The sequence below is a fragment of the Miscanthus floridulus genome, chromosome 6 (genome assembly GCF_019320115.1).
Source record: "Miscanthus floridulus cultivar M001 chromosome 6, ASM1932011v1, whole genome shotgun sequence".
NCBI classification, from domain to species: Eukaryota; Viridiplantae; Streptophyta; class Magnoliopsida; order Poales; family Poaceae; genus Miscanthus; species Miscanthus floridulus.
Window position 1 is genome coordinate 14,700,949 of NC_089585.1, and position 23,701 is coordinate 14,724,649.

Genomic DNA, 23,701 nt, shown 5'->3' on the forward strand with positions numbered 1-23,701 from the left:
TCAGATAGTACTCGAGCTCCGGAGCATCCCAAGGACACCAATGCACCTGAACATTTTGTAATTGAGTTAGATTGTGATATAGTGTACATCGAACAAGACACATGTATGATAGTAAAGAGAGCGTAACCTGGTGCTGTGTTAGGACGTCGAGACCGTCCGTGTACTCCCTGTACTTATGCCTCACATTCCCTCTAACTAACTCTGCTTGTATCCAGATATACAGAGTTGTAGGGAGTGTATCCTGCCCGTTTCATTGCTGCATTGAACACGATAATGAATTAACCATTAATATTTTCATCATATGTAACTGCCTCGAAGAATATATTGAACCGAAGTACTTACCGGTAAACCAGTAGCAAGGGCCTCCCAATGGGCCATTGTTCCCAACACCAAACCTGGAGAAGGTAGGAGCAACCCCCAAGGTTCGCATACCCTGAGGTGCGACGGCAGGCAAGGCATGGCAGTCGATACGTCCATGCCAGGACTGCGCTGCTCCAGCTGTACGCCGCTATTTTCTCCCACGGCTGGCGTAGTATGACAAGAAAGATCCAACTGATGGTATTGCCCGAGGCATCTGGGAAGAGGAAAGCACCAAGGAAGTGCCAGAGCCACACTCTAGCGAATCTGTCGATCTGAATCATCAACCTGTGGGTCCAAGTAATCAAAGTGCTCTATGATCCACGACGACGAAACACCAGAACTTTTCCTGAAATTCACTAAAGAAAATGAGACCCGATGACTGCTGGAAAGCAATGCAAGTATTAAATAGGCTTAAATTGCTCACTTATTTTTCTTGGAAACCTCGTTGTCCGATGGAAGAAAGCCAGTGAACTAAGCCACCAGCTCTCTCCAGTGATCGTTGTCAACTACACCTGTCACTAGAAGTCTCTTCAACCGAAGGCCAAAGATAGCCTTCAGGTCCTGCATGGTCAAGGTCATCTCGCTGTAAGGTAGGTGGAATGTGTGGGTCTCAGGCCTCCACCTGTTATAAGAATAGAACGACTGTTAGTTGCCTCAAATTTGTTATAAGAATATTTACGTCCAATGAAGGCACTCGCACCTGTCTACAGCTGCAGTAAGTAGTGATGGGTCAAGGGGCGGAAGACCATAGTTGACAACACGGACAAGCTCGAGAGAGCCGACATGCCGTATGTACGGCGCGTAACGCTCGTCCCACTGGTACGCCCTGGTATGCGTGCGGGGCCTCAAAGGAGGCAATGCCACCTCTGCATCGGTGTCACTCAAAATATATGATCGGTGCGGCTCGTCGTACTCCACCTCAAGAAGGGGGTACAACGGGTGCTGCGTGGGAGGGGCCATCCTGTTGTAAATTAATAAACAAAGGGTTAGAGTATTCAAATTAACAATATTCAAATTAACATTATGTAGCATTGCAAAATTTGAACTACTTGTTATGCAATAGGAACATAATATGAAAGCACATGTATACATTCAAAGTAACATTAACAGACATATTAAACAATTTCACTAGAAAAATAAGCAACTTCTATGTATGGACCTGTTGTCCACCAGTGTTTCTTATTACATTATTACAATAGCTTGTCTGCATCTGCTAGAGCAGCTCATTATAATTTTAACCTAGGGATGAGTAGCCCAGTATAAGATGAATTGATTGAGAACTATTATGTGTGTCATACTTAGTCCTATACTCTATACTAATATGTCTAAAAATACAGGTTGTCTACTTTTTTCGCACAATGCTGTGATGGACTCATAGCTTTAAGCACAAGACTAGAATGTTGTTGAGATTACTGTGAGAAATATGAGATAGCTTGGATAGTCACAATTTTACCTCCTTGGTCACTAAGTTTTACGATTTGTGTATGCTGATAGCAGTACGATATCGACAATGTTGTGCATGATTTTGGAGGTTCTTGTGCTTTCAATATATACTTGAGTAAAATGATCATTTGGATTAATGTTTCCATGTAAGAAAACAAGCATATAATAATTTAAATCATAAATACTCAACCAACCAAATTTGTCGTTATATATATGTATGCCTATTGCACAAAAAACACATAAATAGATTTATATTTCACGTGTCTTTTTAATTAGACATTTGTTTTCGCTATAATTAATAATATACTGTAAGAAAATTAACAATTAAAGTATATTAATTATAATACAATGTAAGATAAATTATCGGCTAAAGTATATAAATAATAATATAATGTAAGATACAATGTAAGATAAATTCACCTCAGCGAGGGTTGAATTGCGGTGAGGGAGTCCGTGGCGCGGCGAGCAGCCGCCGTGCGTGGCCGGAGGGCGCGGCGGGGGTGGCGCACCGGTGTGCGGGCGCAGCGGGTGGTCGGTGGCCGTGGCGCGCCTTCGTTCGTGGCGCGGCCGACGCGTGCGGGCGCGCCGGCGTGCGTGGCGCGGCGGTCGGCGTGTAGGCGCGGTGGCGGCAGGCGCGGCGGCGGCGGCGCTGCGGGCGCGGAGGGTAGGTAGAAGGGAGGGCGGGCGGCTCGCGGGCAGGCTCGCGGGCGATATTTATCTGGTCCTGCCGCGCCAAGATCGGTGGCGCGGCAAACCCTGCCACGTGACCCCTCTCGCCGCGCCACCATGCATAGGTGTTTTGCCGCGCCATGGCAATAGGCGCGGCCAAAATTGTTAGTTTTGGAAAAAAAAATTTAAACCGTGTTAGATTTAAAATTAGTTTACAAAAAATGTTAAAAAAAAATCCCTCCTGTCAAGATCTGTCTCCAATCGAGCAGTAAGCAGTTTGTGCTAAAGACAAAATTCCAGACTGAAAGAGCAGGTCCAAGAATCAACATCGCCATGGCTACAGTGTAGGCATGCAGCACACCAGCACCTCCCCTTAGCTTGACAGGCGCTAATGGAGACTAGAGAGGAAGTTGAGGTAGAGCATGCGGATAGGGCCCAAGTCCGAGTGTACTCGAGGCAGAGTACGAACAGGCAGAGCATGCGGACAGGCGCTAATAAAGACCTGCAGATATATTTGAAATTAGTGTGAGAGGTAAACAGAAGGGTGGACTCCAGAGGCTTGACATTATGGGACGACGGCGGTGGGCAAGGGGGCGCAAGCAATAGCAAGCTCTTCGGCAGATCGAGCAGCAGCGAGCTCCTCTCAGACTCCCTGTTCGTGGGTGTATATTGGGAAAAAGAGAAAAAAATTACTAAACTACCCTTATAAGAATATTTAATTGTCTAAGGGAGGAGCCGGTAGTTCCTCCCAAGCACAGTAACAAAGCTCTTTTCTATATAATCCTGCATGCTCTTTGATATAGCTTCGCCCCCGAGCCCGAGAATGAGGGCAGGAAGGAAAATGATTATTTTTCTCAAAGGCTTTTGAGTGAATTTCAAAAGGGTTTCATGGAAAGGAACCACCACGGTTTGAACACATAACAGGACAAACATACAATTCATGGCTTCAAGGTTTGACTGTTTGAGGTGTTTTTCAAGTTTATTTTTAGAAAGCTTTATTCGATTCAAGCATTAGTTAGGAAACTGGTTGTTGATTTAAGTGAATTTGAAATGGTTTGTAACAAGTTTGGGAAAAGTTCAGACTTTAAGTGATTTTTAAAAAGGTTGCAGAACACAGGGTGTTGTACTTCCTGCATTACAACGGCAAATTTCACCTAATTAGAAACGGAGTACTTTTCGCTTCTTCAGTTTCTAAACTTTGCTTGATGAAAAAAAAGTTCAGTCTGCTTCTCTCTCTCTTTTTGCGACGAGCTTCTCTGTTCAATGCTCTGCCACACTATGCACGTCCAGGATAATAACTTGTGCCCGTTTGAAAGATTCACCTTGTGGATGGATGATGGAACAACCTCGATTTCCTTCAATTCAGGAGCAATAGGTAACTGCGTTGTTCAGTGGAGAGTGGAGACTAAGGAGCCCTCGCTCCCCCAGCACCGTGGATGATTTATTTATCACCGACTTGATTGCACAGCAGACATAACGTTTTGATGGAACTGCATAGTTGATGAAATTTTGACCTGACTGCAGAACAACGTTTTATTCCGACTGATCTAGTCCTCCACCTCGGTGACGAAGCCAGGCCATCAGGCGACTGTGGTGTATCGCTTCTGCAACCCCGGCTCCGGATCCTACTTGTCGAGTTTCCTCCAGACCTCCACGACTCCACCTACCTGACGATCACCTCGTCGTGGCTTATGGCCATCTACACATTCATGTCCTTGATGGCAGCCCTCCGCTCTGCCGGCGTCCAGGTCCAATGCTTCCTTCGCCACGTGGGAGCAGATCACCTGGCGTAACACTCACTCAAGTCGAGATCTCCAACCAAATCGAGATGGCTGAAAATTTACCAGCCCGTGCCCAGCCGGCACCCTCGTACCCTTACTCCCTGATCACATGTTCTAATCTCTTCCCCACCCCCCTCGATTCAACTGCTCCTCCTCTCCAAATCCAAACACTTCTTCAAATTTCAAGCAAATCTTGATTCCACATTCCCAAAATTCCGTCTTGGTTGCCTACTGAATTATTGGGTTCGAGAGGCAAGGCTTGCTGAAGATGATTGGGGATCGATGGGATCGAGTGTCGGACAGGCCACTTCTCTCCTTAGCAGGTAAAACCCATGCTCAGTCTTCGGACACACACAGCCTCTCGACTTCTGGAGCCTATTGCGCTTGCATTGCATTTTCTGGAGCCTATCATGTTTAGAGTACAATAATTCGATTCAGATCTGTCGGTTCAAGTTTAATCCAAGTTTTACTCCATGCGCTGTACTACTACATGTTTAAATTTAGCACTTGACAGAATTATACTTAGTAAAATAGTCCTTTTCACCTTGATATAGCACCACTATCCATGGAAATCAGATCTGAAACAGAATAGTCTGGAAACTGCAATCTTATAACAACGAGGTTTAACCAGTACAACACAAATATATGTCTTTGGTTTTCTTTTACAGAAACACAATACCAGCCATATGTTGCATAATGCTATTTTACATATACATATAAATACAGAAACGCTTGCAAATCCATCCTTCTATGCGGCGAAAGGTTTGGGACAAGATTGCCAGTGCAAAACCCAAGCCAACAAATGTGAACAGAAGGATGGCGTCAAGTCTATCCTGCCATAAACTGTTGGATTCTTGATGGTCTAATGCTCTTGGAGTAGTTGAACCAGGATTGTCACATTGTTTAGACACTTGACTTCCACAAAGGCCTGCATTGCCTTCAAAAGACCTGGATGGAAATGAAAAAAACTGGTTTTGCTCTGGTATTCTTCCAGTCAAGTTGTTGTAGGAAAGATTCAGCCAACTGAGAGAAGTTAGAGAGGTCAGATCTTGTGGGATTTCCCCTGAGAGATGGTTACAGGAGAGATCCAAAGATTCCAGCCTAGTCAAATTACCAAGCTGTGATGGAATCTGCCCCGTGAAGTTGTTGTGCGACACATTAAGTCCATGGAGTGAAACAAGCCTACCAATTGACTTGGGAATGGGACCATGAAATAAAATCAAAATTTTTGTATGTGATAGTGATAGTGTCTTGATAGATATCATTCTTTGACACCCCGTTTGTGTAATTGTGCTCTAAAATTTCTCCCTTGTCGTTGTTGTTATTCATCATAGATTTAAAACCCTCAAACAATTCCGAATGCAAGTAACCAGAGAAATGGTTGGTGGATAAATCAATTATTTGCAAACTTGTGAAACTTATATTACTTTTACTGACACTGCAAAGATCCCTTATAGTGCCATTGAGTTGGTTAGATCTCAATACAAGAACTCGAAGGTTTGGAAGAGTACCCACCCAAGATGGAAATGAACCAACAATATGATTATTACCAACATCAAGGAACTCAGTCTTGGCAATTTTCTAGTGATGTAGGTAGTGTACCTTCAATTCTATTTCCATTCAGATCTATTGTTTGAAGCTTACATCCTTCTCCAATATTTTTTGGTAGCACCCCATGCAGTCTGTTTTCTCTTAATTATAATACAGTCAGGTTTCCTCTTTCTACGAGACATGATAGGACTGGTCCATCAAAGTAGTTGTAAGATAAGTCCATGATATCAAGTTTGTTCAAACTACAAACCGAAGCTGGTATATGACCACTTAATTTATTTTTGGACAAATTGATATAGATAGCATTCGTAAGATACCTACCAAAGTTAGATACAATGGAGGAGAAGCTATTATTTGAGTAATCCAACAAAACAACCTCATATCCGGTTACTGGTATTGGTATGGTTCCTTCAAGTCTATTAGAACTTAGATCAAGAAAGGCTAAATTCGTCGTATGAACAAGAGAAGGTGACTTCTCTAATGTAGTAAACATATTGTGTGAAAGGTCTAAAGTGTTAAGCTGGTCCTTCCAGTTCTCCCACACCCAACTTGGTATAGCCCCTTTAATTTGGTTATTAGAAAGGTCAAGGTATTTAATAGAGTCAAGATATCTCAGTGCAGCTGGAAGTTCTGTAAGATTGCAAGATGCAAAATTTAAGTACTTGATGCTAGGAAGATAAGGAGCTATAGTATCACCTTCGGTGTCTATGAGTGATATCATATTGTTTGACAGGTCAAGCTGATCGAGATTTGTCAACCCCCAGATAGAGCTAAGTTTTATTGTACCCATCAATTTATTTGAGTCGAGATACAGAAACTGGAGGCTTGTAAGCTGAAAAAGTGATTCGGGTATTGGGCCTGTCAATTGGTTATCACTTAAGACAACTCCCACGATTTGCGAGAGTCCCAAGGATAAAGGATCAGGAATAATGTCTTCCAAGGAACCAGAAAGCTGATTCGTATCAAGAAAAAGAGTTTGCAGGGTAGGAAGAGCGAATAAAGACTCTGGAATGTTTCCTGCATGCAAGGCCGAAACAATGCTTGTCAGAATATTTGGAATTTTATTAATGTATTTTCATAATAAAGAAATCCAATATACACTAGCACTTGTAATGAACATAACAATATTCTTCATTTCTCAAAGTAGATGCATATATAACATATTTTTGGGATTTGGCTTACATCTTAGTGATGCACCTAATTGAAATTCGGACTTTGTTGTATTGTACAATTTATTTGTTTATACTAATTAACATTTGAAAAGGGTTCAGCTCTAAACCCATGGATTCTTAGCATAAATAAAATCAATTGTTTCATATGAAACTTCTCTATAGAATTGTGAGGTTGCAAGTTTAATACCAAATACTGGAACACTAGTCCATTAACTCTGCATGGGCTAGAATCTTAGACAACATAAGTATTAGAAGCTCATGTCTAGTGTCTACAACTAACTAAAATTACATTTCTTTGTGCTCTCGTTGTCTTTTTTCCATTTCTCTAACGCAATATCCATATAGATACTCAATAACCTCTATTCGGTTGTGATGAATCTATTATCAACTACTCTATATGTTCTTATACCCATATCTTTAATTTTGTCTCTCTACATGACAACTTATGTCTTCAATGCACATATAGTTGAAACCTTAGCTTAATTTATAAGGTGACTCTTATAAAGCTCGTGTCTCATGATGTTATAATTCTGGATTTTTGTTTCAAATGTTTACTTAGTTACTGCAAATTTTTATCAACATGTTAAGTTGAAACTCTGATGATTGTTATACCTTTTGTTTGGAGCTATGGTTTTGTATTTTATTAAAATAAAGATATAAGATCTTGTAATGCGCTCTTAATTACTATGCTGGCATAAACAATCAGTTAATCATGTATCTTGCTGCTCAATAGTGCTAGGCTCAAGAGGATGTCTATCTACAAAGATCTTTAAACGTAGAGAGAATCTTACTGTTGATCAACACGTCTCACTGTGCCACTATAGATCTACGGATCTTTTTCTTACTCTTACATACTGCATGTCAGTTTTTTTCTCTTGATTGCCTGAATTAAGGCGTACTACCTTCACGCTAAAACAATTTATGAGATAATTCTTATTTTATATTTACCCAAAAAAATGTAGCTGTGCCCGCGCGAAGCGCAGGGGTACCTGCTAGTTAATATTTAAGTCTAACAAAATTGTTTACTCCAAGGGAATTTCAAAAGGTAGAGAAGCCAAAGCCACCTTTTTTCTGCACTAATCTTATCCGCTACTCGAGATGTTGAATTTCTCTATCATAGAATTATATGTGTATTAGTGTTTTAATAGAAAGTGCTTACAATACACTATCAATATTGATGTCATAATGATTCAAGACGTATAAATTTGTCTAAAGAAATTATTTACATAAATTTTCTTATGGATATTAAATAATCTTAAATGATTTTTTAGTATTATTGGTATATGAATTATTAAGGGAACTTTTTTAATGATTGATAAAACATACAAATATATTTTTAATGCTCATGCATGCATGCGGTATGATGCATCAGCATGCTTATTTGCTATAAGTTAGTTTTCTTTATATATTAATAGTGGTAGATGTGGATAGATAAAAACATGTGTAGGTGTAATTTATTGTTCTTCAGGTTTTTTCATAATAATAGGTGTTATTAATTTAGATGTGGATCATGGTTCATTTTAGTTCATTTTTAATAATGGCAAGAGGGGGTAATTTCGATGTAAATTTAAGGGTTACTAAGATGGTGTATCATAGTGGCAAGATATGTATAAATTCTATTTTAAGATTAATTATTTTGAAATTCATTTTTCTTTTTGAATTTTCAAATGAGTTTGGATGGAGAAATGACCTATACCAAAAGTTATAGTACTCAAAGAGAACTAAAACCTTGCAGTTCAAACTTTTTTTATTTGAATTCGTGTAGGGTCTCAAATATGCATTACAATATTCACTAAATTAAATAAAAATAATATATCCGCCACTTAATCATAAGTGACTTTGAGGCGCATTAGTAAAGAAGCAATGTGTATAGTCTAAGGTCGTGAGTTTGGTCCCCACGACTGCGGGTGTTGGCTAGTGAGCTTATCCCGGGTTAATAAAAATGTTTTTACTATCTTTTGCCCAATTTATAATGAGTTCGATCCTCCATGGCCACTAAGGTTAGATAACGAGCTGGCTCGGCTCGGCTCGGCTCGTTATCCTAACGAGCCAAAAAGCCAGTTCGGCTCGGCTCGTTAAAAGCTCGAGCTGGCTCGTTAAGCTCGTGAGCCAGGTATAAAAAATACACAAAATATAATATTTACATTTATCTAAAGTTTGAGAATAATTATAATATAAAAGAAATGCATCTAGACCAGTTACCAATTAATTTATAGGGTCTAGACCAGTTACCAGTCAATTGTAAAGTGCAAGACATGAAGTAATACAAAAACTAAGATAAGTTTTTATACTTTTTTCCTAGAAGCTTGGCTCGTTTAGCTCGCGAGCTGGCTCGAGTTGGCTCGTTATAGCTAACGAGCTAAAATCTTGGCTCGGCTCGGCTCGTTATGATAACGAGCCGAGCCGAGCCAGCCACGAGCCGAGCGAGCTAACGAGCTTCGAGTTTTTCGTCCAGCCTTGATGGCCACGGGTTGGCTGGCGGACTTTCCAGGATTAAAAAAACTATTTTACTATTTTTTTGGTTTGATTTACAAAATTGAGGAAAACTATTTTTAGGGGCAGCTCCCGTCTATAGAAATCGATCTCTAGGTAGGTAGCCGTCTTTACAAACCATCTATGGGCATCTCTGAAAATCATGTGTGTAGTAGTGCAAATTGTATACTGTACAAAAGTTATGTTAACTGGTTCACAAAACTTTTAATAGATTTTGTGTCAATTATATATAAGAGATGCTAATTGTTAAAATATACTTTACAAGATCAGTTTAAATACTAATACACTTAAAAAGTATACATATGGTGCACTGAAATAATATATGCAAACAAGATTTAGCCCTAAATGTTCATTTTCTCAGGTTAAGAACAAAAACAAATGTGGAAGTGAAAATATATCTAACGAGATAAGATCATATATAACACTAGAAACTAACCTACATCACCAGTCACACAGCTACCTCTCCCCAAAACAGCAACACCAAAACGAAATGGTAGATATTGCAAAATGATTTACATTTTCGACCCAACACAAGATTATTTGTGATTATTTACTTGCTTTGGATCGTTTTAACGTGTTTGCATGTTTATACACTTTCAGTTGCATACTATGTGATCAACTCTGCCATAACCCAAATTGAATTCCACCAGGCCACCACCGCTCATCATTTCATATGACGAGAACAACGCCGCCTCCTTATATTTTTTTTATTAAAAAAACGCCTCGGAAGGATTTGCCGAGTGTCATATTCTTTGCCGAGTGTATTTTATCGGACACTCGGGCAAATCATCTCTTTGCCGAGTGCCAAACTAAAAACACTCGGCAAAGATTCTGACACTCGGTAAACTCTCTGTTTGCCGAGTGTCTTACTAGAAAACACTCGGCAAACATTCTGACACTCGCTAATTCTATTGAAAAACATTTGGCAAACTCCGGCACTCGGCAAATATGATAAAAACACTTTGCAAATTATGGCACTCGGCAAACATCGCACCACGTGTCCCTCCATAAAAAGAGAAAAAAAAATCATTTGCCGAGTGTCAGATCTGCACTGCTTTACCGAGTGTATCTACGACACTTGCAAAGCTCCTATACTATATAACTCACGGTGACCGTCCTCAGGAGCGCCGGCCCGCTGCGCTTCATCGTGCTCGAGGGCGACATGGTCGCTGCGCTCGGCTGCTTCGCCCACGAGGGCCGCATGCCGCTGCTTGGCACCGACCCCGCCGGCTTCGTCCTCTCCACCGCCATCGGCGGATCCAGCGGTACGTAACGGCATCTGTTTGTCTCTTTCGTCGGAATTTGGATCTGCTTTGCTTGCTTCTCGACTCCCTGATGTACGATTCGATTCGATCTCATCAATTTGATCTCTTGTGCCATGCCTTGCCCGTGCAGCGCTCAAAGAAGACGAGAAGATCACCTTGAACGGGTGCCGGAGCTTCCTGCCCTGGCAGAAGGATGTCGTCCAGGTGCCTCCAACCACGTCGGGCCCGACGCTTTGACGGCAACCCCGAGCCCCGGCAGGAAGGGCAGCGGTGGATTCAAGGCTACTCCAAGCCTGGCAGGAAAGGCAGCGGCGGCGGGTTTTTTTATATTTTTTTGAAAATTCTTTTCCGAGTGTCGATCTTTGTCGAGTGCTCGACAAAAAAATACTCGGCAAAGACAACTTTGCCGAGTCTTTGATCGTCGAGTGCCGTTTGCTGAGTGTAACACTTGGTAAAGCCTTTGCCGAGTGTTTTTTGGACTTCGCCATGCGCCATGGACACACGGCAAAGTTACTGATTCTGGTAGACTTTTGTTGCTTTTTTAGCTTGTTTCATATAATCAATATATGCTAGTAGGTGTTGACCTGTTGTTAGCATGCATGTTGTCTGCAATACTTGTAGATCAGGCAAGGAACGCCACATTTGTTCACCTTTTTTCTAGATTAAAATATGCCTAAACATCTGACAAATCTCTTACAAAAAGTGAAGAATGCCCCCCAATTCCTAAAATAACAAGCTACTCCATAGTAATTTGTGGATTTGTAGGAAGTCAGTCATTTGTTCGAAAAGGCATCATAGAAAAATTTTCATATACCAATCAAATCGTTCCCCTTTTCCTTTGTTTCAAAGGAGACTAAAAGTCTTATTGCCCTCGTATTCCCCTCCCTTTTTTGGCTTGCTTCTTGACCATCGGTACGGCATGTAATATAAGTGTAAGACGTATCTACAAGCGCATTGGAAGAAAGCAATTGAGATTGAGTCTCACCGGTGAGGTTGTTCCTAGAAAACCGCAGCCATTCGATTTGGATCAGGTTCCCAATTGTTGAGGGTATTGGCCCAGATAAATAATTGTTATCAGAATATCAACTTTGTAAGATTGCCGATCCATGGTGGTATTTGGTACCCAGAGAAGTCACAACCTTCAATGGACAACTCTCTTAAATTGGCAAGATTTCCAATCTGGTACGGTATTGGGCCAGAAAAATTGAAACCAGCAATGGTCAATGATGTCAACTTTGTAAGATTGCCTATAAATGATGGTATTTGCTGCACAGAGGCGTAACAAGTTATGAGCGCCAGGTCTGTCAAATAAGCAAGAGTTCCAATCTGGTACGGTATTGGCACAGAGGCACTGCAAGTCTGTATATACAACGTTTCAAGCCATGTCAGGTTGTTGATCCAAGAGAGTGTTGATTGAGAAAAGTCATAGCCATCGAGGCTCAGGTATTTCAAATCTTTAAGGTTGCCAACCCAAGATAGTACTGGCTTCTCCAAGCCAGATCCCTCTAGTCCCAGTATATTCAGTGACGGAAACCTTATTGAAGTGGGGAGTTCCTTGGCCATGGTTCCCGTGGTAAGGCTCAAAGTCTGGAGAGACGTCAGATTGGCAAAAGAGAGTGGCGTGTCATAAGCGAAGTTGGTCCCCACTAGTTTCAGGTTCTGCAAATTGTTTCCAGCTGGGAAATATGTAAATTTCACGAAAAGCATGGGGTTCTCAGATAAATCAAGCGTCGTCAAACTTTTTAGCTGGAAGATCTCAGTTGGAAATTGCCCTTCAAAGTAATTGCCTGATATGTCAAGACTGCTCAAGGAAGACAGTTGGGAAAAGTACTCAGGGACTTTGCCCCTGAGACCCGGGTTGTCTTTGAGGCTGATTGATGCCAGTGAGCGAAGCCTTGAGAAGGAAGGGTGAATAGAACCTGACAGACCACACCCAGACAAGCTAAGAATACGTAGCTGAGGAACTGAGTGCCCTAAAGCAGTAGACCAAGTCGACCCACTGCTAGATAAATCCACTGAATCAAGACGGAGCTCCCTGAGATTGCTCATATTTGCCATGAAGGTTCGGAAACTTGGCTCTTAATACAACTCATAGATAAATCCAGCTGGAAGGACGCCGCCGCGCTCTGTATCCCGAAAGGCAGGTCCGGGAGGTAGTGCCAAAAGCGATCAAGCGATGGGAGCACCTCACCAGTGGCGATCTGGTGGTGGACATTGGCCAGCATGTAGAACATCTGGCGATGGTCCGACACGGTAGTGTTAAGGCCCAGACCACGCCAGATCTGATGGGCCAGAACCTCGAGATCTGCTCCCAAGAGTCCTGGCGAAGGAGGCGACGCCGAGGGCTCGTTGCCCACCGGTGCAGCCCCGTGGAGTGGATGAAGCTCGCCGTAGCAGTCGGCGATGTAGGCCAGGCTCCAAAAGTTGAAGACCTGGCCCAGAGTGAAGGCACCGGCCGCAACGGAGAACTCACCGGGGGAGCGGACACCACCGTCTGGGGCGGTGCCGCTTGCTCCGACGACAAGGCGGGTGGCTCCGGCCACCGTATAGCCAGAATCGCACTTGATGCTGCCCCCTACCTAGTGTGCCAGCTGTCGCGCGGTCGAAATCGTGGCAAGCATGTTGTTCGAGTCGGTGTCAGAGTACGGGGTCTCCGGTGGCTCGGGTGTACTCAAGAACACAAGAATCACGCAGAAAATGAGCAACGGTTTATCCTAGTTCGGGCCAATTCGATCCCTACGTCCAGCAGCTGATGATCCTTATACTCAAGAGCATCCAAAATCTGAGGGGTTACAACAGAGTGTAAAGGAAGAGAAGTTTGGTAGGGGGTTAGCTCGGTGCTAATCCTAAGGTTACCTCGCCGCCGGTGGAGTCTCCCCCTCGTCGGAGAGGAAGGAGACGGCGGGATGCAGTGGAGGAGAGGCTCTCGGTGCCCCTCTCCGGGTTGCCTTGCTCTCGGTGTAGAGCGGAGGCAGATGGAATGGAATGAAGTGTCTGGTGATTGAACTCGCATCCTCCCCCCTCTAGGTCCGACCTTATCCCTTATATAACGAGATAGGTCGGGTACAAGGTGGTTTTGGGGTTCTAGTCTATGGTCTACGTGTGTTGGAGTCTAGGAGGGGCTTGCAGCGGTACGCCGTGGACCGTCGAGGTGTCTTGGAGCCGAAGAAGCCTAGGCATCATCCGGCTGCTCTGTTCTGACACTCTGTGTGTCAGGTGGTGTCGGCTTGGAGCGGCCTCCCTCGGGTGAGACCTTCTGGAGTCTTCTTGGTGGTGAAGGAGGTCAGCTCCAGGGGCTGACGCGCGGACTCGGAAGCCCCTGAGCCCCCGGAGGCCACGGGAAGTTTCGTCTTCTTGTGTCACGCCCTGGACGTGAACCTATCGGAGGAGCAGTTGGTAGGGGCACGTCTAGGGAGCGACGCTAGGGAGCCCCCGAGCATTGGTAGCCTAGGGCTTGTCTTCTTGTGCCCGGGCCTTGACTGGCATCGTTAGCCGGTAGGAGCCTAGGACCGGGCTTGGTCGTGTCATAGATCGGGAGCCCAAGGATCGGGGAAGCTCCCGAGCCCCAAGCGGAAGCTGCGGTCGAGTCAGGCTCAGCCAGGTCTCTTTGCCAGAGGGTGCGCGCGAGCGTGCCCTGATGGGCATAGCCCCCAAGCCCCCAGGAGATCCTGAAGGGGTCGGTCGGGGGGTCTTCTTTGTTCGAGAACCATTGGACCCGAGGCTTAACATACTTGTATGTTATGATCTCATCAACACCCACCGTCCAGATACAGATCAACTAGACACCTGTACGATCCCACCCACTATGGGATGGGATCCATGACAAGGGGCTCAACGAAAAGACCATCCAGACAGGCAAATTGCCCCGACCCCGACGATCGTCGTCGTGGCCCTTAACCTTGCTAAGCGACCAAGCGAACGACGACCTGGGGCGGCTACCTACTTTAGCAACGACGCCCCTGGGAACCAGGAGGCAATGACGAAGGCCACGACAGACACTGCGTTGCACAGGATGGCTGACAAACCACCATCGAGGCTACAATGCTGTCACGGCTAGCACAGTAGCGCCACGTCACATCCTGCACGCAATGTGGCTAGAAAACCATGACGATAGCCACGACCGGACGTGCACCAGAAGACGGCATAGCTTGCAAGCCAAGTTAGCTAGGACCTCCCTCAGGCTCTCGACCCTTCGATCGAGAGAACCACCTCTTTGTACAAGCCCTGGCCCCGAACTCTATATAAGGACCGCCTGGACAAGATGATTCACATCCTCTACTATTTCATTTCATTCACCATTGTAGTAGGGCTCCTGGAGCTTCTCTTTGGGTAGCCCTTCGCCTAGCATAGGTCCCTCCATCTCTTCTTCCATTCTTGCACCCCCCATTGTAAGAACTTTAGAGCATTCAAGCGAGGAACAAGCACTCGATCATATCTGAGACTGGACGTAGGGCTCCGGCCTGAACCAGTATAAATCCTCATGTTGATTAGATGCTACCATCGTCTTCCTAGACCAGCGCGGCAATCGTCTAAGTTTACTAGTCTGGTTTACAAAACACCGACATCGTTGTACTCCCCTTGCCCTCTGGAGATATAAAGCGGGGTAAGAGATCTCGTAGAGGGGAATCGAACTCGAGAACCAACGATCGAACCCCTGAGGTATCGAAGGTTAGATCAATTCGACTCTCCATTACAGAACTAGCTCCTCGCTCTCCTACCCCTTATTGTAAACTCTCTCGAGCACTCTAATACAAAAATGACTCTCTTGCTGGACATAGGGCTCGAAGCCCAAACAAGGATAAACCCTCTCGTATCTTGAGTGTTAACCACCAAAGTTTCACATATCGACCACTTAATCACTAGCCATGGTTATGAAGCCACGGCAGATAATTATACTCAACCAAATTAATGGTTAAATGTTTCCTATGTGAATTTATATGATTTATTTGTTTCTACCATGTCTCATGAAACTAACGTGAAGGTTCTTTTGAGGCTTCCAATTAGTAATATCAAGATTATGGTGTCAAAATTGGTAGGAACTTTTGTTCTAAAATACCTCATAATAAAATTTGGAATAGAATCCAAATCCTTAAAAATTCCTTTGTTTTGTATTTCTTCTAGAAGGGTCTAAAAATGTTGTCCTCATTAATTTTTTGGGTGTGGGTGCAGGGGTTGGCATTTGGTTTTATAAGTATGTCATGTTGTATATATGCCATTATGCGAAAGGGCCTCTAGATGAGTTGGATACGGGGCTTGAATAGCACTCTTCAGGTCCTATGTTTCATAGCTTTCTACTTTATACAAACTGGTATTTATCTACATATTGGCTCCACATCAATAATAGAACCTTGGAATTAAAAACTTGCCTTTGCACCATACAATTTTAGTCTAACTAAAATTTATTGGAGATGACTAAATATGACAACCTGCACTTTTTTGCAAACTGGTGACACTAGATGTTCATGTGGGCACCATATCAATAGTGAGACCTTCGAATTAAAAACCTCATATCTACACATTAAATTTTTTTAATAGAATTGACTGAAATTTTATCGAGATGACCGAATACAACAGCATGCTATTGTATGTGCAGATTGATATAAAATATAACTATATGTACATATTTGGTGCTCCTTATTAAAATTTATTTAGCATTAAATATATATCTCAGTTCAAATTAATTTGCGAATTTGTAAATTTTGGTGGAGATAACTTAATATCTTACTATTACTAATTATGGGCCCAATAGGAGATTCCACGTTAATTCTCACTAGACACGCTAGAAACCTAGAAAAATCCTACAAATTTTCATAAAAATCATAAACATCTAGCCTTTAATTGGTAGATTCTAATCATCGTCTACAATAATAGCCATTTGATCTATTCTATTTTATAAAATTACCCACCTCTGCCATTATAAAAAATATATAAAGACTCTAAAGTAAACTGAATTGTCCACCTGCTATTATAACCTCTTAAATTTGCATCTAACTTACATTTATGCAATTATTGAAAAAACTAAAATATCCCCTCAAATCTACATCTAAATTACCAAAGTTTTTCTTGTTACATAATGTTCTAAATAACCATAAGATATAAATATGTTTATATATTACCCGCTTCTGTTAATATTAATACATTGAAGTCGATTAAAGTAAACAAACATGTTGTGCCACCACACTCGATCAAGTAGACACGCATGCATGAGTGATAAATATATATGTTTCAACAACCTTGAAAAATATTTTCGTAATAACTTGTCATTCATATACTAATGATACATGGATTATCTAAAGTTATACTAATAACCATGACATACAAATTATATAAGTTGTTAATCTAGATATATATTTATACATTTTAACTAAAGCATTTTACATAACTATATTGATAGTATAACCATTATTGCATATACCTTGATAATTCGAACATCTTGAGAAATGAGAGATGTTAGTGAGACCACATGTGGCTATATCTTCCTACCCTTTAAGATTTCTTTGGAGTACACAGACATTATAAGGCTTAAATATTAATATCCTCTTAATGTTAGCGCTACCCTACCCTAGATCTCACTTCAACCTTTACCACCGATCTTAATCGACATGGTGCATATTTCAAATAATTGTTTATGCCATCGCAATACTTAAGAGTGTGGCTTACGATCTAAAATCCTTTTTTGACGAAAAATACAAAAGGGGGTTAATAAACTGTACAACAAACACAAGAGTTTTAACTTAACTCTAGAATAACAAAAATTCTATAGCAGATAATAAGATTAAAATTTAGATTCATGATGTCATAGGATATGGGGTACACAAGAGCCACCATAGTTTACGTTAAGATTCAACTAAATACATATTCAAGATACATAGAGGTGACATACAAAGAAAAGAATATTGGAAATGGATGAAAAAGAACATATAGATCAGTAATTGGTAACTTTAACTTAATTGGACAAAGGCTATATTATCTATTATGTATATTGTGTTCGAAAATAAACAAGGAGAAAATGTGTAATTCTGTACGAGTAACTGTTATTGATCAGATAGAGATATTAAACAATAACTAATGCTTATGTCTTATAATATTCTAGTCCGTGCGAGATCGACTAGGATAGGAGCCTAATACACATACTTTACGTCAAATCTGTGCAACTAGATCTACATGTGAGACCCACATGAGAAACTCAAAGTCGCGCATGAAATGCTTCTCTACGTGTTAACAAGTCAAAAAAAAATCCAATGAACACCGGACCTTTTGAGTTTATCTCGAATAAATTTTGGACTTTGTCAGATCATATGGTGATGGACATCCAAAACCAAATACATATCAAAATGTATTCAAATCAACTAAAGTCCATTTGGATTTTAGATTGTTCAAATCCACTCCCAATCGTCCCATTTATAGACTTGTTTATCTATCTATAGGAAAGTAAAGAGTAGTATTTTGTAAGGAAGCAATTGTGATTTGGAGTCTTACCGGTGAGGCTATTATCTGAGAATCCCAGCTTCTCGAGTTGGGTCAGGTTCCCAATTGTTGAGGGTATCAGCCCCGAGAAATTGCAATAAGTGAGATCCAAATACGTCAGCTTGGTAAGATTGCCGATCCATGATGGTATTTGCTGCCCATAGACGTCACCAAGCCTGAAGTATAAAACTGTCAAAATTGGGAGATATCCAATCTGGTGTGGTATTGGCACAGAGAAATCAAGACCCCATAACCACAAAGTTTCCAGTCTTGTTAGGTTGCCGATCCAAGAAGGTTCCGATTCAGAGAAACTGTAGCCATGTAGCTCCAGGTATTTCAAATCTTTAAGGTTGCCAACCCAAGATAGTACTGGCTTCTCCAAGCCAGATCCCTCTAGTTCCAGTTCTTCGAGTGATGGAAGCTTTATTGAAGTGGGGAGTTCCTTGGCCATGGTTGCCGTGGTAAGGCTCAAAGTCTGGAGTGACGTCAGATTGGCAAAAGTGAGTGGGGTATCATAAGTGAAGTTGGTCCCCAGTAGATTCAGGTGCTGCAAACTGTTTCCAGCTGGGAAATATGTAAATCTCACGAAAAGCATGGGGTTCGCAGATAAATCAAGCATCATCAGACTTTTTAGCTGGAAAATCTCGGCTGGAAATTGCCCTTCAAAATGATTGCCTGATATGTCAAGACTGCTCAAGGAAGACAGTTGGGAAAAGTACTCAGGGACTTTGCCCCTGAGACCGGGGTTGTCTTTGAGGCTGATTGATGCCAGTGAGCGAAGCCTTGAGAAGGAAGGGTGAATAGAACCTGACAGACCACACCCAAACAAGCTAAGAATACGTAGCTGAGGAACTGAGTGCCCTAAAGCAGTAGACCAAGTCGACCCACTGCTAGATAAATCCACTGAATCAAGACGGAGCTCCCTCAAATTGCTCATATTTGCCATGAAAGTTTGGAAACTTGGATCTTTAAGATACAAGCCGTTATTATCAGAAAAATCAAGAGTGACAAGGTTCTTGAGGCGGGAAATCCCACTGGGGATCTGACCAATAAAGTTGGTTTGGGAGAAGTTCAGGTGGGTGATATCTGTGAGCCGCTCGAACCCAGATGCTGGGAGGCGGACGTCAGTGAAATCATTGAAAGCAAGATTGAGGTTCCTAAGAGAGGTGAGGTTGAAGAGCGCAGGGTGTAGGCGAGGGCTCATCAGGCTGAACCCACCGAGGTCAAGAGAAATAACTCTCCCGGAACCGGAGCCCGTGTCGCAGATGATGCCCTCCCACTGGCAGCAGTTTGTTCCAGCTTGCCATGATGACAGGTTGCTGGCAACGATGAAGGAACTTTTCAGCTGGAGGAGGGAAGAGGTTTGATCTGGGAGACAAGGGGCTGTGGCGCTGTTGATCTTGGCTGCAGTATCGGCAAAGTAGTAGGAGCATAGCAGCACGAGGAGGACGAGGATGCGGAAGCGATAATTAGTGGCAGTCATTTTGCTGTCGGTTTGCTGTTTCGAACAACGTCCTGTCCTTTATATAAGAGATGAGCAGAAATGTTTACGCTACTTGCCTTTCCGACAGTTTCACGTATATCAACGCATTCATATGATAGTTCTTTTGTTGCTTATTACTGCTGATAGTTCTTTTGTAATAACCAACAGATTTTTTTTCTTACCGTTTCTCTCTTACTGTGTAGCCGTTTTTTCTAACCATTATGGTTATTACTGCTGAAAGGCAAATTTGTATTTGTTCTACTCTCTTAACGAAAAACATGCCCAGGCATGGTCGCGAAAAAAACTATTCTCTGCTTTAACTTTATACTTGCCCTTCCGACGGTTTCCATACCAACAGTCCACGAGAAGCGCAACTACTAAAACATCATGAGGCGGCATCAGAAACTTCGTAGCCGCTTCCAACCATTGTAAAAGGGCGCCGTCGGGGAACTGGTCGAGCACGAGCACGCGCGCGGCGCGGTACTCGAAGAGGAAGAGCATGAGCGTGTACCAGATGATGCACTGGAGGACGACGACCTGGACCATGAGCGTCCCGGCGTCGGTGGAGGCGGAGGACGAGGACGCGGCTCCGCCGCCGTACATGCCGCGGAGCAGCGGGATGCCCATGACGAGCGTGTTGGGGAGCGTGGAGAGGGAGAAGAGCGTGATGCTCCAGTCAAGGTCGAGGAAGTGAGAAGAGGAAAGGCGGGAGGCGAGGAAGAGGAGGAAGAGGACGGCGAGCTTCTGCAGCGTGTCGGCGACGAGGAAGCACAGATTCATGGTGAAGGGGTTGTTGGTGGAGATGAAGTGGAAGGAGAGGAGCGGGACGGCGAAGAGCGCCACGAAGCAGTTGATCCCCGAGCACTGGTCGGGGGTGAAGATCCGCCACCAGCGGACGGAACCGTAGGCTAGCGTCATGGCTACGTACAGGACAGCCGCACCACCGCCGTCAGCACGTGGTACAGGTCCAGCGCCGTGATCATGGCTGCGGACGACGGCGGCACAGAAACGGAGAACACAGAGACGGCGGCGAATGAACTCGACGAAAATATTCATCTTTTTCTTAAAACCAAATATTCACTGTAGTACTTAAATCATACATCCCAACTATACTGCTCAAAACATTATTTTTATAATTATGGATTTACCGTTTTACCTTTAATTAAAAAAATAACTACGAAAAAAAAATTACCACTCTTTTATTTGAAGTCCTAATCCTCTCAACTTTGGAGGTGTTGGGAGGCGCTACGACGTATATGGGCCCACCGACCATAGACACATCCAACGCTTCCCGACGCCACCCTCATTGACGTCTCTCAACGCCTTCCCTCATATGGGCCCACCATTGACACAGCTAACGCTTCCTGACGCCTCCTCAACCATAGTAAAAAAGTTCTTCTATTGACTACAAAAACTTACGAATTAGAGGAGCGATTTATCAAGTTCTTAATTTTAAGGACCATCCGTTCCAAAAATAAATACAAATCTCGTTTTTTTGAAAGTTTAATGCACGCACGCCTTACGAAGTTTCTAATTTTTTTTGTCAATTTTAAAATATTTGACCCCACAACGTAAAGGCCCTTTGTGCGTGCGAGCGTTGCTTTTTTTTTTTTACCCATGCGACACGGTAAACGTAGCTGATAGTGGGCGGACGAAGACTTGGAGTCTTTTCAAGTCAATGCAAATTAAACGTCTAGTGGATGTGGATTGTGGACAGGACCTGTGTAACGACGTTGATAATAGTCACCGAGATTTGATCTGTTTCTCCTTCAACCAAAGACACGCTAATGTGTACCTTGACCCTGAAAAACGAAAATAAAGGTGTACAAGCTTGACTTGCCGCGCGGGTTGAGCTGGTTGAATGGATCATCTCATCGAGAGTAAGGCTGGACGAAAAACTCGAAGCTTGTTAGCTCGCTCGGCTCGTGGCTGGCTCGACTCGCCTCGGCTCGGCTCGTTAAGATAACGAGCCGAGCCGAGCCAAGATTTTAGCTCGTTAGCTATAACGAGCCAACTCGAGCCAGCTCCCGAGCTAAACGAGCCAAGCTTCCAGAAAAAAAAAGTATCATTTAAGGTTGTTAGATGCATGAATACTATAGTATTTTATTATACTTGTATATATATTAGCGCATATTAATTTTTTTATTCGATTTAAGGTTGTTAGATGCATTTCTTTTGTATTATTATTATTCTCAAACTTTAGATAAATACAAATATTATATTTTGTGTATTTTTTATACCTGGCTCGTGAGCTTAACGAGCCAACTCGTAGCTCGTTATCTTAACGAGCCGAGCCGAGCTAGCTCGTTATCTTAACGAGCCAAAACGAGCCAAGTCAAAACGAGCCGAGCCAGCTCGTTATCCAGCCTTAATCAAGAGTCACTGCTGGTTGAGCTGGTGGGCTTATTTGCAATGATGCAACGACTCTCGTGCCAAGCTTTTTCGTTTTTATATTAGATGGAACGTAACTCGTGGGTCGTGGCCAGCTACTCAAGCTCACCAACAAATATTTACCACCATAGGACTTGACTTCATCCAAGCGCCTGTAGTATGCGATTCTTTGTTAGGATGTTGTCGGATTTACCTCAATCCATACGTAATTGCCAATGGTGGAGGCTGTTTTCATCAGCGGGTTCAATCAGGCTATGCTCTGCCGTGCTATCAAGGTTTCTGCCGCCATTGGACAAACAAAAGGCACGCTTGCTTGCATTAGTCGCATTCGATCAAAGTCGTCGCTTGAAGGTGACCAATGCAATCCATCACCAATTCAGCATTGCTCCTTGGCCAACAACAATCATGTAAGCACGAAAGAAAAATCAACTGTGTGTCGTTGATTAACACGTGTTATTTTGTTACCGGAATCCGTCATGTAGCACGGCTTCATTTTCACCGTCTTCCTCGACTCCGGCAACATACCACCAGCCGCCTCTCTACGTGCGTCGTTCGCTGAACAACGGGCTAGCTAAACCGCCGCAGAATGGACGGGAGCAAGGCTCCCGAGTTGGGAGATAACTTTAATTCAAATTGAATGAAAAGCGGTTGCTGCCATCCAGGCCTGAAATTCAGGCAAAATTTGCAGATTGTGCCAAGCTGATCGGAAATATTAATTGCACTTTTCAAAATGAGCCAGGAGCACTTTGTTTCAAGAAGTGGTTTTTAAGCACAAGGCTAGACAAAACATTGTGAGGGTGTCTAGAAATATTGCATGTACCTCAAAACATTGTGAATAAATAGGAGCCTAAATTGCTCTCAAAGAACAAAGCTGATTAAACACTATCAAAAAACGATTTTAGGAGATGACTTCCCTGATTAGCAGAGACAGACACATCTAGAGACTGCCTCTATAAATGGTTAGGTGACCTCCAGGTAGGGATGAAAACGGTACGGATATTTTCCGACCGTATTCGAAACCGAATCCGTTTAAAGGGGTTGAGATCTGTCCATATCCGAGTCCGGATATCCAACATCTGATACCGTATCCGTATCCAAATACCCAAATCGCATATTTATGATATCGATATCCAATCGTATCCTATCCGACATAGTTGACACTATCCGTATTCGAATCCGAATCCGGACAGAAATATGAAAACAAATGTAATATCGGTGATCCGTCCGTATCCGATCCGTTTTCATCCCTACCTCTAGGCAATAGGTGGTTATCTCTGTTAACTATCAATTAACATAGGCGGTTGCATGTCCGTCTTTTAATAGAGACAACCATTCTAAGGGTCCGTATCTAAAAACCGATTAAAGGAGACAGACATCTTAAAATGTCCGTCTCTAAAAATAGTTTCATCCAAAAGTAATTCTTAACTTTTTCATATAAAATCGGATAAAGACAAACTTTATATAGAATTGTAGCTATCTACACGATCTACAACTTCGTAGTTGAGAAGCTTTTGATTTGAAACTGTTAAGAATCGCAAGAATATTGTTTTAGGTTCACTGATTTTGAAATTTAAAATTTTCTAACAACCTTGGATGTTGACATGGTTTATACTAAAGTTGTAGTTT

General features: G+C 42.8%; 2 protein-coding genes and 2 pseudogenes across 4 annotated transcripts; 1 reads left to right on the forward strand and 3 right to left on the reverse strand.

Moving 5' to 3' along the window:
* Positions 1 to 4,848: 4,848 nt before the first annotated feature.
* LOC136461713 (receptor-like protein 7) lies at positions 4,849 to 19,684 on the reverse strand. Of its 3 annotated transcripts, XM_066461018.1 has the most exons (3): positions 18,214 to 19,684; positions 6,501 to 6,821; positions 4,849 to 5,201 (listed from the first exon to the last, which is right to left on the reverse strand). In XM_066461018.1, exons 1-3 carry the CDS (start codon positions 19,682 to 19,684, stop codon positions 5,116 to 5,118), a joined length of 1,878 nt encoding a protein of 625 aa, XP_066317115.1. In that variant the 3' UTR covers positions 4,849 to 5,115. The 3 variants fall into 3 exon arrangements, with proteins under 3 accessions (XP_066317115.1, XP_066317116.1, XP_066317114.1); XM_066461019.1 differs by lacking the exon at positions 6,501 to 6,821; XM_066461017.1 differs by having other exon boundaries at positions 4,849 to 6,821.
* Positions 10,572 to 11,155, forward strand: LOC136457266 (uncharacterized; annotated as a pseudogene).
* On the reverse strand, positions 11,809 to 12,792 carry LOC136461714 (LRR receptor-like serine/threonine-protein kinase ER1). Its single transcript, XM_066461020.1, has one exon. The coding sequence runs from the start codon at positions 12,790 to 12,792 to the stop codon at positions 11,809 to 11,811; it is 984 nt and encodes a 327-aa protein (XP_066317117.1).
* Positions 19,685 to 19,942: 258 nt separating the features above from the next.
* LOC136460245 (probable auxin efflux carrier component 1d) lies at positions 19,943 to 20,667 on the reverse strand (annotated as a pseudogene).
* Between the last annotated feature and the right edge of the window lie 3,034 nt (positions 20,668 to 23,701).

Coding starts and splice junctions, on each gene's coding strand:
- LOC136461714 (XM_066461020.1), bottom strand. CDS start 12,792: ATGGCAAATATGAGCAATCTCAGGGAGCTCCGTCTTGATTCAGTGGAT.
- LOC136461713 (XM_066461017.1), bottom strand. CDS start 19,684: ATGACTGCCACTAATTATCGCTTCCGCATCCTCGTCCTCCTCGTGCTG. Junction 6,822..18,213: donor CTCAGATAATAGCCTCACCG/GTAAGACTCCAA, acceptor CCTTGCATGCAG/GAAACATTCCAGAGTCTTTA.